This window comes from Hypanus sabinus, chromosome 23, assembly GCF_030144855.1.
Source record: "Hypanus sabinus isolate sHypSab1 chromosome 23, sHypSab1.hap1, whole genome shotgun sequence".
NCBI lineage: Eukaryota > Metazoa > Chordata > Chondrichthyes > Myliobatiformes > Dasyatidae > Hypanus > Hypanus sabinus.
The window spans coordinates 35,551,118-35,569,671 of record NC_082728.1 but is presented as its reverse complement, the minus strand read 5'-3'; the positions used below and the strand labels follow the sequence as shown (position 1 = coordinate 35,569,671).

The window sequence follows — 18,554 nt, the reverse complement described above, 5'->3', positions numbered from 1 at the left end:
AAATTTACACTAATTTCTGACATGAACCAAAACTATTTTAAGACTAAGTTCACTAGGTTGAATTATTAACAATGATCTCTATTTGTTAACCAGCCACCAGACAATGTTGCCCCACTTAAATTCTCATTTCTCAAGAATCTTCATTTAAAAATCAATCTTCATTGTTTTCTTACCACACAGCTACCCATAGACTAGTTTAAACTTTAACACTGCTTATAAGTGTAGCCAGCAGCATCTTACACATGATTTCTTCATGGGAGAAACCCATGATGTGCATTGCCTCCATGGTTTCCTGGAAGTTGTCCTTCTCTTGCTGCCCAGGGATGGGAACATACCCATTGGATAGGAACCGGTAGTTATTGAATCCTTCGAGGAGCAGATCACCTGAATGTAAAAGTACTTTTTTTTTAAACTTCCAATATTTCATACTAATGACTACTTGCAAATTAAGAGTGTAATGCAGAAAGTGCAGGATCCTTCCAGCAATATTTATTTTTGAATGGGGGATAATTTATTTCAAAATACAAAGAATTCCATAAAATACATTTTAGGTTGACAATCTAAACAAGCCTCCCCAACCATCTCACATTTTGCAATGACCTCTCAAGTAATGATGGGTTGGCTCAAGATTCTAGATATTCAGCAGTTTTATATTAACAGATTAATAAACTTTTTTTGACATTGGAAACCAGATTTGAACCTCAACCTGTTAAACCAATGTAAACACTTGAGCAGTAGAGATCAGCAGAGGAAAGCTAACTATTACATTATCAAAACATAGAAGAGGTTTGCAGAATTAAATGAGACCATTCAAGAATCAAATTTAAATTGTATTGAAAAGAAAAATCAGAAATAGAGGTTAATGCCAATTCCCACTCCTAACCTCAGTCCTTCAAAGCCACAACAAGGTACCTTGAAGCATGGTGAAAGTTTGAAAGTGCTTCTGAGCAGCGAGTTCTAGATACCTGCCCTTACCACTACCTCCGTCTATTCCCCCCCCACAACTGTATCAAGTTAACTTAAATCCACAAGCCCCGATTATTAACACCCCCAAAAGAGAAATAAGTCCTTCCTGTCTATATCTCGATTTTATATACCTATTCTCAGTCATCTTTAAGAACTTCAGTATAGGCAAATGATCATTACCAAAGGTCTTCAGCTTCACTACATGCTCAAATTTCTTCTGCTTCTTCTTTACTGAGATTCACATCAATCGTCTGCTACAACAGCCAAAACACTTAACTTAGTCCAGCTAAGTTGTTCCTTTCTGCACCTTGTGTAGCATCGGGCAGCAACCTTGCCATTTCTTTAACATTTTTGTCCGAGTTTTACGAGGCCCAGTTGCTAGTTCATACTCAACCTGGCATGCATAAATCTGGGTGCTATTAACAATTACCTTTGCCCTTACACTAACATTGAAAGTCCTGCAGAACTTCACTGTGTGCTATAGGGTCCTCTTTACTAGTTGGAGAGTTAAGGCCAACAGGAGCCAACACAGCACTGACAAAGAATTAAACCTAGTCTGTATGGTTAGTGCTTAACTTATTAAGCAATTAGAATAAAAATAAACATGAAGGAAATTCCAGATACAAATCATCCTGCAACACCCATAAAAATTCTAATAGAATATGAATTTAAGTGACCAAACATTGCAAAACTGTATTTACTTAACTTTATGCCGTGGGTCAACACTAAAGCATTCCAGTTCTCTCAAAGCAGCCAAAGTATTTGCATTATAAAAATTAAGCATTGATGCTTTCCATATTGTTCAGAAAATTTCGTGCAAATCAATAATGGATAACATCTAATTTTAGCAAAGACTGTAAACTTTCCAACTTGTGTATTTTGCAACCACTTCAGAGAACAAAGCCTTAAAATCAAGTCAAAAATCAATCCCAGATGTCTCACTACCAATGATGTTTGGAAAGAAATGTTGATTAACGTTCCTGAACCATGCCTGCCCTTGATTTTCTAACCCATCACAAGATACTCTTCTGTACCCAAGCAGAAGTCATATATTTGATGAGCTCTGACATAGCTAGCTTTGTCTAGCTTCGTCTAGCTTCAATGTTTTTCCACTAGTCACAGAAAGGTAGAAATGGTTTGATTGCCAGGGAGTTAGCTGGGGAGAGGGTACAGAATACACTCAGTTTGTAACAGAACTGACTTACATTTAAGATGCTCTCCTGCTCCACAAAGAAGCTGATAGAAAATGTGGAATGTTCGTTCTTCCTTTGCTTGGCGTATTGCGCGGGATTTTTCCAGAAGATCTTGTCAAAGTCAAGTCTAATCATTGAATGAATTGCAATGACGAAAACATGATGCGTTAATTCAATCAAAATATGGAATATCTGCAGCAATCTACACCACGATGTGGACAAAACCCTATATAACCAAATAACAATCACAGCACGGAAACAGGCCATCTCGGCCCTCCTAGTCCGTGCCGATCTCACCTAGTCCCACCTACCCGCATTCACCCCATAACCCTCCACTCCTTTCCTGTCCATATAACTATCCAATTTTACCTTAAATGACACAACTGAACTGACCTCTACTACTTCTACAGGAAGCTCATTCCACACAGCTATCACTCTCTGAGTAAAGAAATACCCCCTCGTGTTTCCCTTAAACTTCTGCCCCCTAACTCTCAAATCATGTTCTCTCATTTGAATCTCCCCTACTCTCAATGGAAACAGCCTATTCATGTCAACTCTATCTATCCCTCTCAAAATTTTAAATACCTCGATCAAATCCCCCCTCAACCTTCTACGCTCCAATGAATAGAGACCTAACTTGTTCAGCCTTTCTCTGTAACTTAAGTGCTGAAACCCAGGTAACATCCTAGTAAATCGTCTCTGCACTCTCTCTAATTTATTGATATCTTTCCTATAATTCGGTGACCAGAACTGTACACAATATTCTAAATTTGGCCTTACCAATGCCTTGTACAATTTTAACATTACATCCCAACTTCTGTACTCAATGCTTTGGTTTATAAAGGCCAACGTTCCAAAAGCCTTCTTCACCACCCTATCTACATGAGACTCCACCTTCAGGGAACTATGGACTGTTATTCCTAGATCTCTGTTCCACTGCGTTCCTCAATGCCCTACCATTTACCCTGTATGTTCTATTTGGATTATTCCTGCCAAAATGTAGAACCTCACACTTCTCAGCATTAAACTCCATCTGCCAACGTTCAGCCCATTCTTCTAACCGGCATAAATCTCCCTGCAAGCTTTGAAAACCCACCTCATTATCCAGAACACCTACCTTAGTATCATCAGCATACTTACTAATCCAATTTACCACCCCATCATCCAGATCATTTATGTATATTACAAACAACATTGGGCCCAAAACAGATCCCTGAGGCACCCCGCTAGTCACCAGCCTCCATCCCGATAAACAATTATCCACCACTACTCTCTGGCATCTCCCATCTAGCCACTGTTGAATCCATTTTATTACTCCAGCATTAATACCTAACAACTGAACCTTCTTAACTAACCTTCCATGTGGAACTTTGTCAAAGGCCTTGCTGAAGTCCATATAGACTACATCCACTGCCTTACCCTCATCAACATTCCTCGTAACTTCTTCAAAAGATTCAATAAGGTTTGTCAAACATGACCTTCCACGCACAAATCCATGCTGGCTACTCCTAATCAGATCCTGTCTATCCAGATAATTATTAATACTATCTCTAAGAATACTTTACATTAATTTATCCACCACTGATGTCAAACTGACAGGTCTATAATTGCTAGGCTTACTTCTAGAACCCTTTTTCAACAATGGAACCACATGAGCAATACGCCAATCCTCCGGCACAATCCCCGTTTCTAATGACATCTTAAAGATCTCCGTCAGAGCTCCTGCTATTTCTACACAAACTTCCCTCAAGGTCCTGGGGAATATCCTGTCAGGACCCGGAGAATTATCCACTTTTAAATTTCTTAAAAGTGCCAGTACTTCCACCTCTTTAATTGTCATAGGTTCCATAACTTCCTTACTTGTTTCCCACACCTTACACAATTCAATATCCTTCTTCTTGGTGAATACCGAAGAGATCATTCAAAATCTCCCCCATCTCCCTCGGCTCCACACATAGCTGACCACTCTGATTCTCTAAGGGGCCAATTTTATCCCTCACTGTCCTCTTGCTTTTAATATAACTAGAAACCTTTCGGATTTACTTTCACCTTATTTGCCAAACCAACCTCGTATCTTCTTTTAGCTTTTCTAATCTCTTTCTTAAGATTCCTTTTACATTCTTTATATTCCTCGAGCAATTCCTTAACTCCATGCTGCCTATATCTATTGTAGACATCCCTCTTTTTCCGAACCAAATTTCTAATATCCCTTGAAAACCATGGTGCTTTCAAACCTTTAACCTTTCCTTTCACCCTAACAGGAACATAAAGTTTCTGTACCCTCATAATTTCACCCTTAAAAGATCCTCCATTTCTCTATTACATCCTTCCCATAAAACAACTTTACCCAATCCACTCTCTCTAAATCCCTTCGCATCTCCTCAAAGTTAGCCTTTCTCCAATCAAAAATCTCAACTCTAGGTCCAGTCCTGTCCTTCTCCATAATTATATTGAAGCTAATGCTATTGTGATCACTGGACCCGAAGTGCTCCCCAACACATACATCTGTCAGCTGACCTATCGCATTCCCTAACAGGAGATCCAACACTGCCCCATCTCTAGTTGGTACTTCTATGTATTGTTGCAAAAAACTATCCTGCACACATTTCACAAACTCTAAACCATCCAGCCCTTTTACAGAATGAGCTTCCCAGTCTACGTGTGGAAAATTAAAATCTCCCACAATCACCACCTTGTGTTTACTACAAATATCTGCTATCTCCTTAACCCTAATGAACAAACTTTGCCAAAACAGTGCTGAATGCAAACAGTTCTGAATGCATTATAGGGGACACTTGCTTACATAAAAATGTGTATTTATAAGTTAGTTAACAAAAATCAAGCTGATAACCAAGTAGATTTTTGTGCAGGTGACAGCAAGAGGAAGAACAGCTGATTTTAGAGCTTCACAAGAAATCAGGAATTTGGGCTCAACAGATCAAAGCTTTATCAAATCATTGATACACTACTTGCAATTAGAAATTGCCCACCACAGGTAAACAAAGTTTAATAGACCAGTATGATTGAGTTTAGAAGGTAAAGATTACAAAGTCCTTTACTTGAGCAATTTTTTACATACTAAATTATATTTCATAATTTCATAACCAATTTTGAACAGCTAAACAATGTTTTAATATGCCATGTGAAAAGCCAGACCACAATTGCCCAGCAACGAAAACCCACTAAGCCAAAATGAACATTTAATATGTAATGAACATAATTAAAATTGATATTTAACCACTTATTCCACTCAAACTTGAAGCACGAATTAGAATCTTTCATATTAAATGGGATTCCACGTCAATTTTATTCAAGGATTTAATTAGAGCAACAAAAACTCAACTTGCATTTAAGAGATTTTTGAATCAGCTCCAACCATCTTTGCAGCAATGAATTCCAGAACATAATTTGCTGCATAGAATTTTCCTTTCATTTCCTCTTTTACTTCTTTTCAGAGTTACTCTTAAATTAGCATGTGGTTTTCAACCCTTCTGCCAATGGAAACCATTTCAAATTTACTTCGAAACCAATTTTGATCGCATTTCTTTAGCCGTCTTTGCTGCTGAAAAAATCCAGTCAACATTCTCCACACTGCAGACTTCCCACACTCCATTATTTTAGCTATCTCCGCAATGTCTCGTGACACTACATCTTTCTTAAACAATGGTGCATATAACTGACCATTATATTCCACTGGGATATAATAAACGGCTTTATGTAAACCCTCGTTATTATACTTCAACCAAAAAGATATAACAGCCTTTTTCAGCTAGTTACATTTTCTCATTTTTCTTTAGTTTTCAGGGTTTCCAAAAGAGCAAGAATGGCTGCTGGGTAAAAATTCATCTGATTTGAAAGTGAGTGTATGCCAAAGTTGCAAGGGTATTTAAAGCTTTTTCCTCCACTCATACCATAATATTCAAATACAGTTTAGCATGCTAATAGAACATAGAACAGGCCCTTCAGTCCACAATGCAGTGCTGACCATTTACCCTGTTCTAGAATTACCCTACTGCATAGCCCTCTATTTTTCCAAGCTCCATGTAACTATCCAAGAGTCTCTTAATAGACCCTATTCTATCCGCCTCCATCAGCAGTAAAAACTTACCCCTGACATCCACTCTGTACCTACTTCCAAGCATCTTAAAACTAAGCCCTCTTTTGTTAGCCATTTCAGTCCTGGGAAAAAGCCTCTGGATATCCACACGATCAATGCCTCTCCTCATCCTGTACCCCTCTATCAGATTACCTCTCATCCTCCATCACTCCATGGGGAAAAGGCCGTATTCACTCAAACCATTCTCATAAGGCATGCCCTCCAATCGAGGGAACTTCCTCGTAAATCTCCTCTGCACACTCTCCATTATACTGTAGTATGCTAGATCAGTGCTAAAAATGCCCTACACAAATAGAGACATGACCACATTTTATTTTATGTAACCCCACAGCATGCCACTGCCAGTACCCTCCCAAAAAAATGCAGCCGTGAAGAGGATACAGGTCTCAATGTTGGCCCCAACAATGTAGCCAGTGACATCAAAATTGATTCGAATGAATTTTCCCTGCAAGAAAGAAAACATTTTATTGAAGTTATGATCTTATTATTTTAATCAATGTAATAGAATTTGCACCAAACTTGAGGAAATGTGTATAACACATTCTACTGAAGTCATAAGTTCATTTCTGAAAATTCCAAAATAAACACTGACATAATAAGTTCAAATACTTAACTGAAGCCAACAAGAGGAACAAACACCTGTGACAAATACTTGCACTACCTCACTGAAACCAGGTAACATGTACTGTATGTTACCAAAAGTTAACAAGTCAAGGTCATGCACAAAAGTGAGCACCCCAGAGAATGAGTGAACTGCAGAACCGGGAAATTCTTTGCCAGAAAATAGAAGACAATGGCAAAAGGTTAGACTCAATTCAAAAACAGTTTAGTCTATCAAATTACCTCCCCACCCTTTTCCCCAGTTTAAGTTATAGTTTTTTTTAAAAAAAAACCTGTATCACGCTTCCATTAACAGTGACAATTAAAAGTATCACTCGAATCCAATGTGATACAATACTACTGGCTTGACCGATGTGGTTTATGGAATCTTAATTAAAAATACTTTAAAAAAATTGCTTTCCTGAATTTAAACTTCTTAGTGAACCATAACATTCTAAAATTCTTCAACAGAGTTGTACCAGCAGCAGTAGCAGCGTCGGAACAACATATGAACGTGTTTCTGTTACTGATTTGTAGTCCATAGAGGACTGAAGTCATTGCTGCCTTGGAACTAGATTGTTTTCATTCTGAGTAACTTAAATCAAGAGCTACTCTGATGGCTCCCAGAAGACCATGTTTAAAAGAATATACTTTAATGAGTGCTGTACAGCAGAAACTCTGTCTGGGGGGGGGGGGGGTGACAAGAAAAGTGGAGAAATTAATGAGTCAGTCAGAAAAGAACAAGGATGCAAGTAAATAAAAAGTGAAAGGGGAGGAAGGGTAGAAGAGGAGAGGAATTTAAAGTACAAAAGACAAGACACTGAATGAATATCAACAGAGTATAAACCAATTCATTTTGTGGCTACATTTTGGCAAACTTTGATTTACTACACATTACCCAACTACGTCGAAAAGCATTTCTTTGCGGTTATCCAAGCCACAGTTTCAAATGGATGATTCTTTTAATCTGAGGTAGAGAAACAATGCATCTCTTCAACAATCCTTCCTAGTGCTATGTTTTTTTTAAAAAATTCACTAGAGATCAAAACACTCAACAAGTTAAAAGTGGAAATCCAGCCAAAACTCAGTAAATGGCTGAACATTTACTTAAGCACAACTCAAAAGAAAAAGTTCTCACATAACTCAGAATCCCAACACACTCAAAAAGGGAGACATTTTAGCTTATCCATATAGATAGTTTTAAACTTCTGAAGACATTTTCACTTCATGAGTACTTTCTTAACTGTTTTTTAACCCAAGCTAAAAAGTTTAGAGTTCCCCAGGGTTTTGAAGTCAGGTGGCCAATTATCTGTTTACTCTAGCATTTAAGTTCAAAGTAAATTTTATTGTCAAAGTACATATTTGTCACCATATACAATCCTGAGATTACCGGTAATCTTCCTGCAGACATGCTCAGCAAATCTACAGAATAGTAACTACAATGCGATCAATGAAAGATCTCCTGAAGTGCAGAAGCAAATATAAATAAATAGCAATACATAACAAGAACATGAAGGAGTACTTAAAAGGAAACCATTGCTCGTGGGATGGGCAAGTGAGTGTAGTTACCCCTTTCTTCAAAAGTCTGATGGTTCTGGGGGTGGGGGAAGCAGTAACTGTTCTTCAGCCTAGTGCTTTTGAGTCCTGAGGCTTTTGTACCTTCTACCTGATGGCAGCAGCGAAAAAAAGAGTATGGCCTGGGTGGTGAGGATCTCTAATGATGGATGCTGCTTTTCCACGACAGCATTTCATGCAGCTGTGCTAAATGGTTGGAGGGTTTTATCTGTGAACACTAGAGTGAATCCACCACCTTTTGTAGGATTTGCCTTTCAAGGGCTTTGGTGCTTCACACCAGGCTGTGATTCAGTCAGTCACTACGCTCTCCACTACACATTCACAAGTTTTAGATATCATGCCGAATCTCCGTAAACTCTTAAGGATGTAATAGGAATTCTAAAAAATTCCTGAAAACAAAACATCTTTCCATTCTGTTTGCTTTAAATGTTGCCTTTTATGACAATAATTGTCACAGCCCCACTGAGGCATTATCTTCACTGACATTACCATTCGAGTCATTAGGTTTAGCTGAAGTGTCTAAATTTGTTTTTTGGTACTAGGGTTCATGGAAAGCTAAAGAATTCACCTCCAGCACTCTTGGTGTTTTTAATACTTTCTCCTTCCTCAATTTTTTTTTTCCTTGGTTAAAAAGCGCAGACTTCTGAAATAATGATAACCATTGAGTCTTAATTTATGACTTCAGTATGAGAAAGTATTAGTACAAAGATAAAATACACTATGCTGGTTGGAGATGGAGGTGAAGTGCTCTTGCACAAGCAATTCTACTCCATCTGGTTATTATTACAAACACACAGCTAAGGATTTGCAAAAGTATAACATTTTTGCTTTCCTCTCAAGACCAAGTACTGAAATTCCTTCTGACAAATCTCATAGTTGGCTAAGAATGATTGTTCAGAGTACCGGGAACATATGACAGCTGTTGTCATATCTATTTTAACACCCACTACACTTGAGACAGTACTATTAAGAAATTTAAACACCCATGAAACTTGCATTGCTGCCTGCAAATTGTTGAATCATCATTGTAACACATTAAATATATATTGTTAGTCAACTGACAGGATACCACCAATGATTGGACACCAGAAAGGCAACTATAACTAAAAGATAATTTATAGTAATGAGCAATATCAAACCTGGATTGTTGTAATGATCCTAGCATCAGTCCTATGCAGGTCTAAAGCTCAATACCCTAATACAATGTACTAGTATATTGCAAGCCAACTTGTTATACACTGTTTTGCAGTCCCAGTGCAAGTTCATACCCAAAATTATTTGCTTAAGCTATAAAATGAAACTGGCACAATAAATGCAAGATCTCTAGAGGGTTAAGGCCAGAAGTATTTTTTGAACAAGCATTTTCTCCAGAGGTTGAACAACTCTGCTTTCTCTCTGATGTTCATGTTTTAAAATGGAAAGATGTCAGTAAGTAGTCTTAAACAATGACAGCTCACTCTTTGCATAGGCACTAATGCCTTACAGAATGGAAATTTATAAATGGTTAGTACATTCCAGTAATTCTAAGGTGCATTTCTAAAACCTCTTCTGAAATATGCAAAAGTTAGAATAGAATTAAGTCTTCTTACAGAAGGTTCTCTTCTATATTTAGAGATTCAGCTGGTAGCATATAATTGGCTTAAAAAGCAACAACCAATTTTGTTGGATTTTAAACAGTTTTACATCACTGTACAAAAATTATTTTTTGGAAAATAGGACAAAGAATCTATTCATTTAGAATCATTGATTTGTACGGCATAGAAACAGGCTCTCAAGCTCATCACATTCATCCATGCTAAGCCTAGACTTATTATTTCAGTCTTTCCTCCCATCAATGATCATCTCCTTCCCACTTACTTGCCCCGTCACCCTTCCTGAGAGGTAAGCTAATTAACCTACAAACCTAAACCTCGCACACTGGTAGGGTAATGGTTACTGTAACTTGCATGTTGAAGGAAACAAAATACCCTGGAGTTGGAGAGAACAAACTTAATCAAACCCAAGTCTACAACCGCAAGGCAGCAGCACTGACCACTGTGGACCCGATTATTGTCTTCACTAAATACGGGATGGTAGGAAATGAACAACCATAAGGTGATAGAGAATGGACAGCTCAATGATAGAAAATACAAAATAAATGTGCACTGACAACGCTTGAAACAGTTAACCATTCAGGTAGAATGGTTTTGTCGCAGCAAGCCTTCCTCGTGAAAGAGGGGCAATAGTTGCCCAGGTGATTCTAATAGCCATCCGGATGATGTATTAACAAGTAGTATTAGAAATAAAACAAAGTAAAGTAGTGAAACGCAGGTAAGAGCTGATAGAGAACTGGAAACAATGTTGTAAATGCTCAGGCTTCATTATTACAATATTACAGATGGATAATAGTGCATCATAACTGGCCAGTTCTAATAGAAACCCAGAGAATGGGTTACTCAAAATCATTATCAATACAGGCTGTAATGTGCCCAGAAAGATGAAGACCTCATATTGATAAATGGAAGTGAGGGAGGGAATTGAAGTACAGTTGCAAGTGTGTAAATCCTTAGTTACCTGGTTTCCTAGATTAATTACTCATAAAATGTGGTCTGATCTTCATCTAAGTCACAAAATAAACAAACACAATCTGCTTAATCTAATAAGATGCAAATAATTGTACGACTTCTCATCAATACTGAATACACCATTTAAACAAGTACAGCCTAGGTTCAAAAAAGTGCGTGAACCTCTGGGGTAATGCCTTCTGCAAAAGCTATTTGGAGTCAGGTGTTCAAATCAATGAGATGAGACTGGAGGTGTGAGTTGTAGAGGTGCCCTGCCCCATGAAAAGACTCAAAGTCAGGTTACTGACAGAGCCTTCTCTTCTCTGGAAAGATCTGTTTATATGCACCATGCCTCAAATCAACTTTCAGGGGACTGAAGTAGTAGAGATGCATGAAGCTGAAAAAGGCTAGGAAAGCATTTCGAAAGATCTGAGTATTCTTCAGTCCACAGTAAGAGAGACTGTCTACAAATGGAAGAAACTCAGAAGGGTCTCGGCCCGTTAACAACATGGAGCTTGCTATGATTTGTCTACAGATGTTAGAACTGGCTTTTTTATGCTGTTTTTATTAATGAAATTATTCAGTGTGTTTTTGCTGGTGTCACTGAGCAAAAAAAATTGCACAGCACAAGATTTTTGTTCATACTGGTCATTACAAATTAGAGGGTATATTGCCCCTCTCCATCCATTTTGCAGCTTGCTGGTCTATTACATTAAGGCAACATTGTTCATTTATGTCAGAACTGGCAAGTTCTCCTGCAAGGTTACCCACCATTAATGTTATTTCGCTTTTTCCCATCTTCATGAACACTTCCCGATTTATTGGATATTTCCAACATGCTCCTTTTCGTTTCAGCTCTCCACGACTGCTAAACACAATCTAAGCACAGCTTTAATGTCTTTCTTTCCCCTTAGCAATTCCCACTAATCCATCAGCCAGATATATTCATAAACAGTGCATCACCATGGCAACCCTGCCCTCAACCTAACAGAACCATTTCTTTCTTATGATCTCCAACTTGAAGCTCGATTAAAATCTCAAGGGTTCATGAACTTTCTTGCAACTGTATATGCAATTGGAAACTTTTTCTCTGCAGACTGTCACTGTGGGCATCTGCCCCTGCATGCACACACATTTTAAGGCTGATGCAGAGTTTCGACCCAACATGTCAACAATTCCTTTCCCCACAGTTGTTGCTCAACCAGGTTCCTCCAGCAGACTGTTGCTGAAGATTCTAGCATCAGCAGTGTCTTGTGTTTTTCCAGTAGAACCTGAATTTGTTTTCTGACACCTGCCACACAGTCGAGTCTTTTTGGGACATGTTAGGTTATGGATGGCTATGCACAGATCAGATCTGATGTAGATTAGATCTTAAATTCTCTGCTGAGACAACTCTAGTAGGAAGCGTGAATGAAGAATGCATAGACACAGCAACTTGAAAATTAACTAGATAATCTGTTTCCACTGAAGAATCTGGCTGATCATGGGTGGACACTGATTTGCAATGCAGCATGAAACAAGATGTGTGTTCTCAACCCAGTCAGCATTTCAATCCTAACAAACAGTCTCTCGGGGGAAGGTCGCTGGAAGCCAAAACTGATGCTTGACTGGAAATGTCAACAGGGAGAACCATGTCTGTTGTGTAACTATTTACTTATCTGCATTTTACTTATCTGCCCTCAAATCTGTTTCTGTCAGCACTTGAATTTTTTTAGGCCAAGAGTAATAAACTTTTTAGAATTTAGTTTCAGGAACTGAAAATGCATCAACTGTTACGGGTCATTCAAATTCTCCCCCTCCGAAGTATAATTTGCTATTTGATAAATTCTCACTTTATTTTACCAATTCCATCTGATAATCAGCCATTTGCTCTATATATATATATTTTATATAGAAGGGAACATGGCTGGAAATATGGGTCTTTCCATTTCTAAAGCTCCAACAATATCCCTGTGTTTATGAAAAAAAAACACACAGAATCACAGCACAGTCCGACAACATGAATAATTTGCAGTTGCCCTGTTTTTGATTAAATATTTAAACTTTGGCTACAAAGTTCTTAGCATTTCACACTTTTAAAGATCTTGGATCAATTATTCTGGAAACAGCACTTCAGCCTCAAATATTTCAGCAAACAAATCCTTTTTGTAATATAAAGCTCCAAATATGGCAAAGATTGGATGAATCCAAGCTTATCTTTTGCAATCCGGGTTATTAATTTCAGTCTAAAAGTCACTCATATCGATGTTTACCTGCCAAATGGTACCACATGATTAAGATGTTTGCCAGACATGGATTTGCTCCCTCAAAGTTGTATGCAAGACGTTGCTGGCTTTTCCACAAGACTAAAAACTAATGTACATTCCAATTTAAATGGTACTTCATCATTTAGGTAAACAGAAAAATATGATTCCTGCAAATAGAGCACTGCATAATAAAGTTAACAATTCATTTTGAAATTACTTGTCTATGCCTAAAAATAATAAACTAAATCTTGAGCTAAGCTCATTTTGTCATCCAGTTATTTTTCTTTAACCCAGTTTCTAAAACAATACTGGAATAGTGTGGCAAGCTGTAACTAAACTGGCAAAAATTAAAAGCAAAAAATATTTTTCTCTAATTCAAAAAAAATGATTTGCCATGACAATTTGACAGCCAAAGTCTCATATCAACTTCAGTCACTACAGCAGAGTTATGGTGATGTCTCTGAAATCATACTCTCCAAAGCTGCTCAGTAGATATAAGAGGTGTGTGATGGTCGTCCTAATGATCCCTTGTAAGGAGCATGCACCTTCACTCATACTCAAACAAGTCAAGCCACTAATTTCCCTCTTCCCCACCTCCTCCACAAGCCATACTTGGCCAAAGGACTGATTGATTGCATTTGTAACTAAAGCCCAATTAATAAATGAATACTGATAACAGGTCAGGAATAAAATCAAGATTAGTCATCTGATAGTTGATCAACTGCAGCTTACAGAAAATCTCCCAAACTGAATGAGACTCGGTTGATTTAGCAGCATAGGTCAAGCATCAAACTAGATGGGGAACATTATTATTATTCTTGCCACTGGCCAAATAAAATTTCAAATCATTAACCAAAGGCCATTAAAGAATAAAAGTACAGTAGTGATGCCCATGGTTTCTAAATTGGATTTGCTTTTGAAAAGCAGGTGCTTAAGTTATTGCGCCATTTCTTGACTAGAAATATACACATAAAAATGTTTAGTATTGTCAAGTAACATCAAGACTTCCAATTTTCCTGAATAAATAGTTTTTATAACCATTAGCCCTTTTAGGTAAATAGCAAACATGCATGGCCAATCAAAGGTGTGCCCAGGGCAAAGTCAAATTTTGGCAAATAACCAATCTTTGGGCTGAACATGGTAAAAAGTAAAAACTGTTTTCTTTGTTGTAGGAACATTCAGATGAAATCACTTCGCTTTCCATACTCAAGGACAAACACTAAGCTAAATTCTTTGCCACCTTATTGCTTTTATTTCATTAAAAAATATAGCCAAAAACCAAACTAGATTTGGAAGCTTAAATAATCATGCTCTTTCAATCTGGACCCAAATTTTCACCACAATTGACACCTGTGATTGTAGAAAAAGCTTACTTCCTGAAGCAAGATGGCAGTTCTCAAGTTTATCCCTTGTATAGGATAAAACCAAGGAACTCCAGGCCATTGTCTCCCACAATATCACCGATCTGACTCTGAAGATCTCCCATCCAATGCCACCAACCTCTGTTCCCAATCCACCTACTGCTCATTTCTAACTCCTACTCAAGATCCACAAACTTAACTGGGCCTGTTGGGACAATGGTTCTGCCTGCTCCAGCCCCATTGAATTCAAGTCCATGTAGTTGACTTCATTTTGTCCTTTTGGTTCAGTCCCTTCCTACCTACAACCATCACACTTCACATCCTCTTACTCATTTCAATTACGGGTTCCTTGGTCCAGATCAACTTATTTTCACTACGGATGTCCAGGTTGCATACATTTCCAACCCACAGAACATCTCCCCCCAAACCCAAACCAGGAAGGCCTCAAAACTTTTTCTTTGCATACCAGACCTAATCCCTTACCCTCCACCAACACTCCTGTCTGGTGGAACTGGTTCTTACCCTCAAATTTTTGGCTCCTCTCACTTTCTTTAAACCAAAAAGGTATAGCCATGGGCACCCTCATGGGCCCCGGTTATGCGGGTCTTTTTATTGGCTATGTAAAACAGTCCATGCTCCAAGCCTCCACTGGTAATGCTCCCCAACTCTCTCTAAACTACATCGATGACTGCATTGGTGGTGCTTCCTGCGCTCAAGCTGAAGTCAATTTCATCAACTTTGCCTCCAACTTCCACCCTGGCTTTAAATTTACTTGGTCCATCTCATACCTGCATCCATCTCTGAAGATAGACAACCCACTGACACTCCCCCCACCCCCCCCAAACTTACTGACTTCCAGTTATCCTGACGATACCTCTTCCCATCCTGTCACTAAAAAATCCTATTCCCTTCTCTCAGCTCCTGTCTCTACCACATCTGTTCTCAGGATGAGACTTTACATTCTAGAAAATCTGAGAGGCCCTCTTCAAACTGTTTCCGATCTACCACCATCAATGTTGCCCTCACCCAATCCTCCACTTCCCATTATCCTTACCTACTATCCATTAGCCTCTATACTTAGCATAGCATTTGCTACGTCTGCCACCTCCAACTGGATCCTACCGCTCAGCACTTCTATCCCACACATCCCCTTATATCCACATGTCCACTCGTCCCTCCTCTGATTTTTCTTCTGGCATTTAACCCTGCAAGCATGATGTGCTACACCTGACCCTACACCTCCTCCCTCACCAACATTCTCTCCAGGTGAGGAGATACTTCACCTGAGAGCCCGTTGGGTTTATTTATTGTATCTAGTGCTCCTTCCTCTGCATTGTTGAGGCCCAATGAAGACGGGAAGACTACTTTGTCGAGTACCTTTGTCCTATCCACCACAAAAGGAAAGATCACCCTGTGGCCACCCACTTCATTTCAACTTTATTTTCATTTGGCATGCCTGCCCATGGCCATCTCTAGTGCCCTGATGGTGTCAGACTCAGGTTAGAAGAGCGATACCTCATTCCATCTGGGTAGCCTTAAACCCAAACAGAATGAGACATGATCACTGATTTCTCCAACTTTGGGTAATTTCTCTCCCTCCCTACTTCTTTCTCTATACCCCCTTCTGGCTACCCTCTCACCCCTTTTCTCCTCACCTGCCCATCACCCCCTTCCTCTACTTCCACCATCCACAGCCCTCTTCTAAAAGATACCTTCTTTCAGTTCTTCACCCCTTCCACCTACCCCTTCCCAGCTTGTTACTTCATCTCCCTCAGCTCACTCATCACCTACCAGCTTTTACTCCTTGCCCCACCTGAAACATCAACTGCTCATTCCTCATAGACGCTGCCTGATTTGCCAAGTTCTTCTGTAGCATTTTTGTATTTAGCTAAAGCTATGATGCTTTCAAGTTCACCTCTAGACTTTTCTTCATCTACGATGCCCCTTAAAACCTACAAATAAGACCATTTGGCCTTGTAATCTATGAGTTAGTGTACAATATCATTCAATGATACTTCATGGACGACCTTAATGCCCTAAAAGGCACTACACAAAGATAACAGCATAACTATTATTAAACACACAATATAAAAAGCTTTATGGCCCACATTTACCCAGTTTCAAAAACTGTACTCGATAGAACTTTAGTAATTCAAAAATGAAGTTCTGAGTTTCACTTCTAAGCCAATTGATAATTATACCTAACATTCAGAAAAAGTAATTTAGAAGCAATAAACATAAGTCTGCTGATGCTGAAAATCCAAAGAGAAACACACAAAATGCTGGAGGAACTCAGTAGTTTGGTCAGCGACTATGGAAATGAAAAAACTTGATGTTTCCGGCCAAGACCCTTCTTCAGGCCTTAAGTGGAAGGCGGAAGATGCCAGAATAAAAAAGTGGGACAAGGGAAAGGGGCCTAGCTAGAAGGTGATAGATGAAGCTAAGAGGGCGGGAAAGGTCATGGGCTGGAGAAGGAGGAATCTAACAGACAAGACGAGTGGACCATAGGGAAGAGGGGAGGAGGAAGCCCAGGAGGAAATGAAGGCAGGCGAGAAGAGATGAAAGGCCAGGGTGGGGAATAGAAAAAGGGAGGGAAAGTTTTATTTATTTATTTTTAATTTAACCAGGAGAAATCACCTCAAATCAACTCCCAGCTAAAAAGATGCACACTTAAAGAGAACACTAAGTGCACTGATGAAGGATCTCAGCCCAAAAGGTCAACTGTTTTTTCCCCATCCATAGATGCTGCCCAACTTGCTGTGCTACTCCAACACATTGTGTGTATTGCTCTAGATTTCCAGCCTGCAGTACCTCGTGTATGAGCACTTAGACATTTTCAGCTTATTACCCAAGAAAGGTAATCTACATGTCAATGTGGCAAACTAGGCTATACACAGCAAAAGGCTCCAGGATGATAAAAGAAAACTCGTTCTTTGCTTTGATCAATTTAGGTAGAGGACAGATTCTAAAATAGAGCTTACCCATTCTTTTTACGCTACATACGTCCTATCTGCCCTTCTCAAAACTCAGTACTCCCTTTGCATTGCAGCAACACATCAAACTGAATAGTTAGGGCTGTATCAGGAATTGAACTGGAACCAAAGTGTACACACAATACACTACACAGCATTGATAGGTACAGGAATTGCATCACCCTTAATTTGACCCATTTACTTACAAAACGTGAGGAGTTGTCATTTTTCACAGTCTTGGCATTGCCAAATGATTCTAGTATTGGGTTTGCTTGCAGAAGCTGCCTTTCCAGTTCTCCCTTTCAAAACAAAAGCAAATAAGAGTTATGACAATTCAAAAGTACCAGTACAATACCACCATGATGGCCCCATTTTCCATACAATGAAATCAGCGAGAGACAGGCTTATTTTTTCAGGCTTTTCAACACAGCTGAACCAGCACCTGACAGAAGCAACATGCAGAAGCAATCATGTTAATGTTACTGACACCAGTTGCACTTTAGCCAGGAAAAGTGAAGCACTTCAAATATCCACAGAAGTTAGACATGAATGCCAAAAGAGTGGATTAGATTTTTTTTTAAACTGGAGAAAGGTACTTGCACTGCACTGCTTCCATTATACAACTGGCATGGGATTTGACAATCAATGGAAAACTTAGATTTTTGTGATACAGCATAGTATCAGACCCTACTGGCTCAATGAGCCCGTGCTACCTGACTAATTAACCAATAGCCTGGACATCTTTGGAATGGGGAGGAAACAAGAGCACCTGGAGGAAACCCATGTGGTCATGCAGAGAACGTATGAACTCCTTATAAACAGTGACAGAATTGAACCCAGGGTCACTGGTGCTCTAGTAGCATTATGTTAACTGCTACACTACCGAGCTGCCACATCTGGTAAAGATTTTTTCTAATTACATACAGATTTGTCCTGCATTGCTTTGAACTATTGAAACATTCCATGATTTTAATTTTTCCA

At 38.9% G+C, this 18,554-nt stretch overlaps 1 protein-coding gene across 7 annotated transcripts in view; it reads right to left on the bottom strand.

Annotated features, from left to right (window-relative positions):
* Positions 1 to 18,554, bottom strand: part of LOC132380127 (myosin-10) — a 171,915-nt gene that overhangs the window by 65,909 nt on the left and 87,452 nt on the right. For all 7 annotated transcript variants that reach the window (XM_059948724.1, XM_059948727.1, XM_059948728.1 and 4 more), the window contains 4 exons: positions 17,780 to 17,872; positions 6,658 to 6,721; positions 2,172 to 2,270; positions 241 to 384 (listed from right to left, as the gene is read on the bottom strand). In XM_059948724.1, the coding sequence (XP_059804707.1) occupies positions 241 to 384; positions 2,172 to 2,270; positions 6,658 to 6,721; positions 17,780 to 17,872 (400 nt within the window). The remainder of the gene's footprint in view (positions 1 to 240; positions 385 to 2,171; positions 2,271 to 6,657; positions 6,722 to 17,779; positions 17,873 to 18,554) is intronic.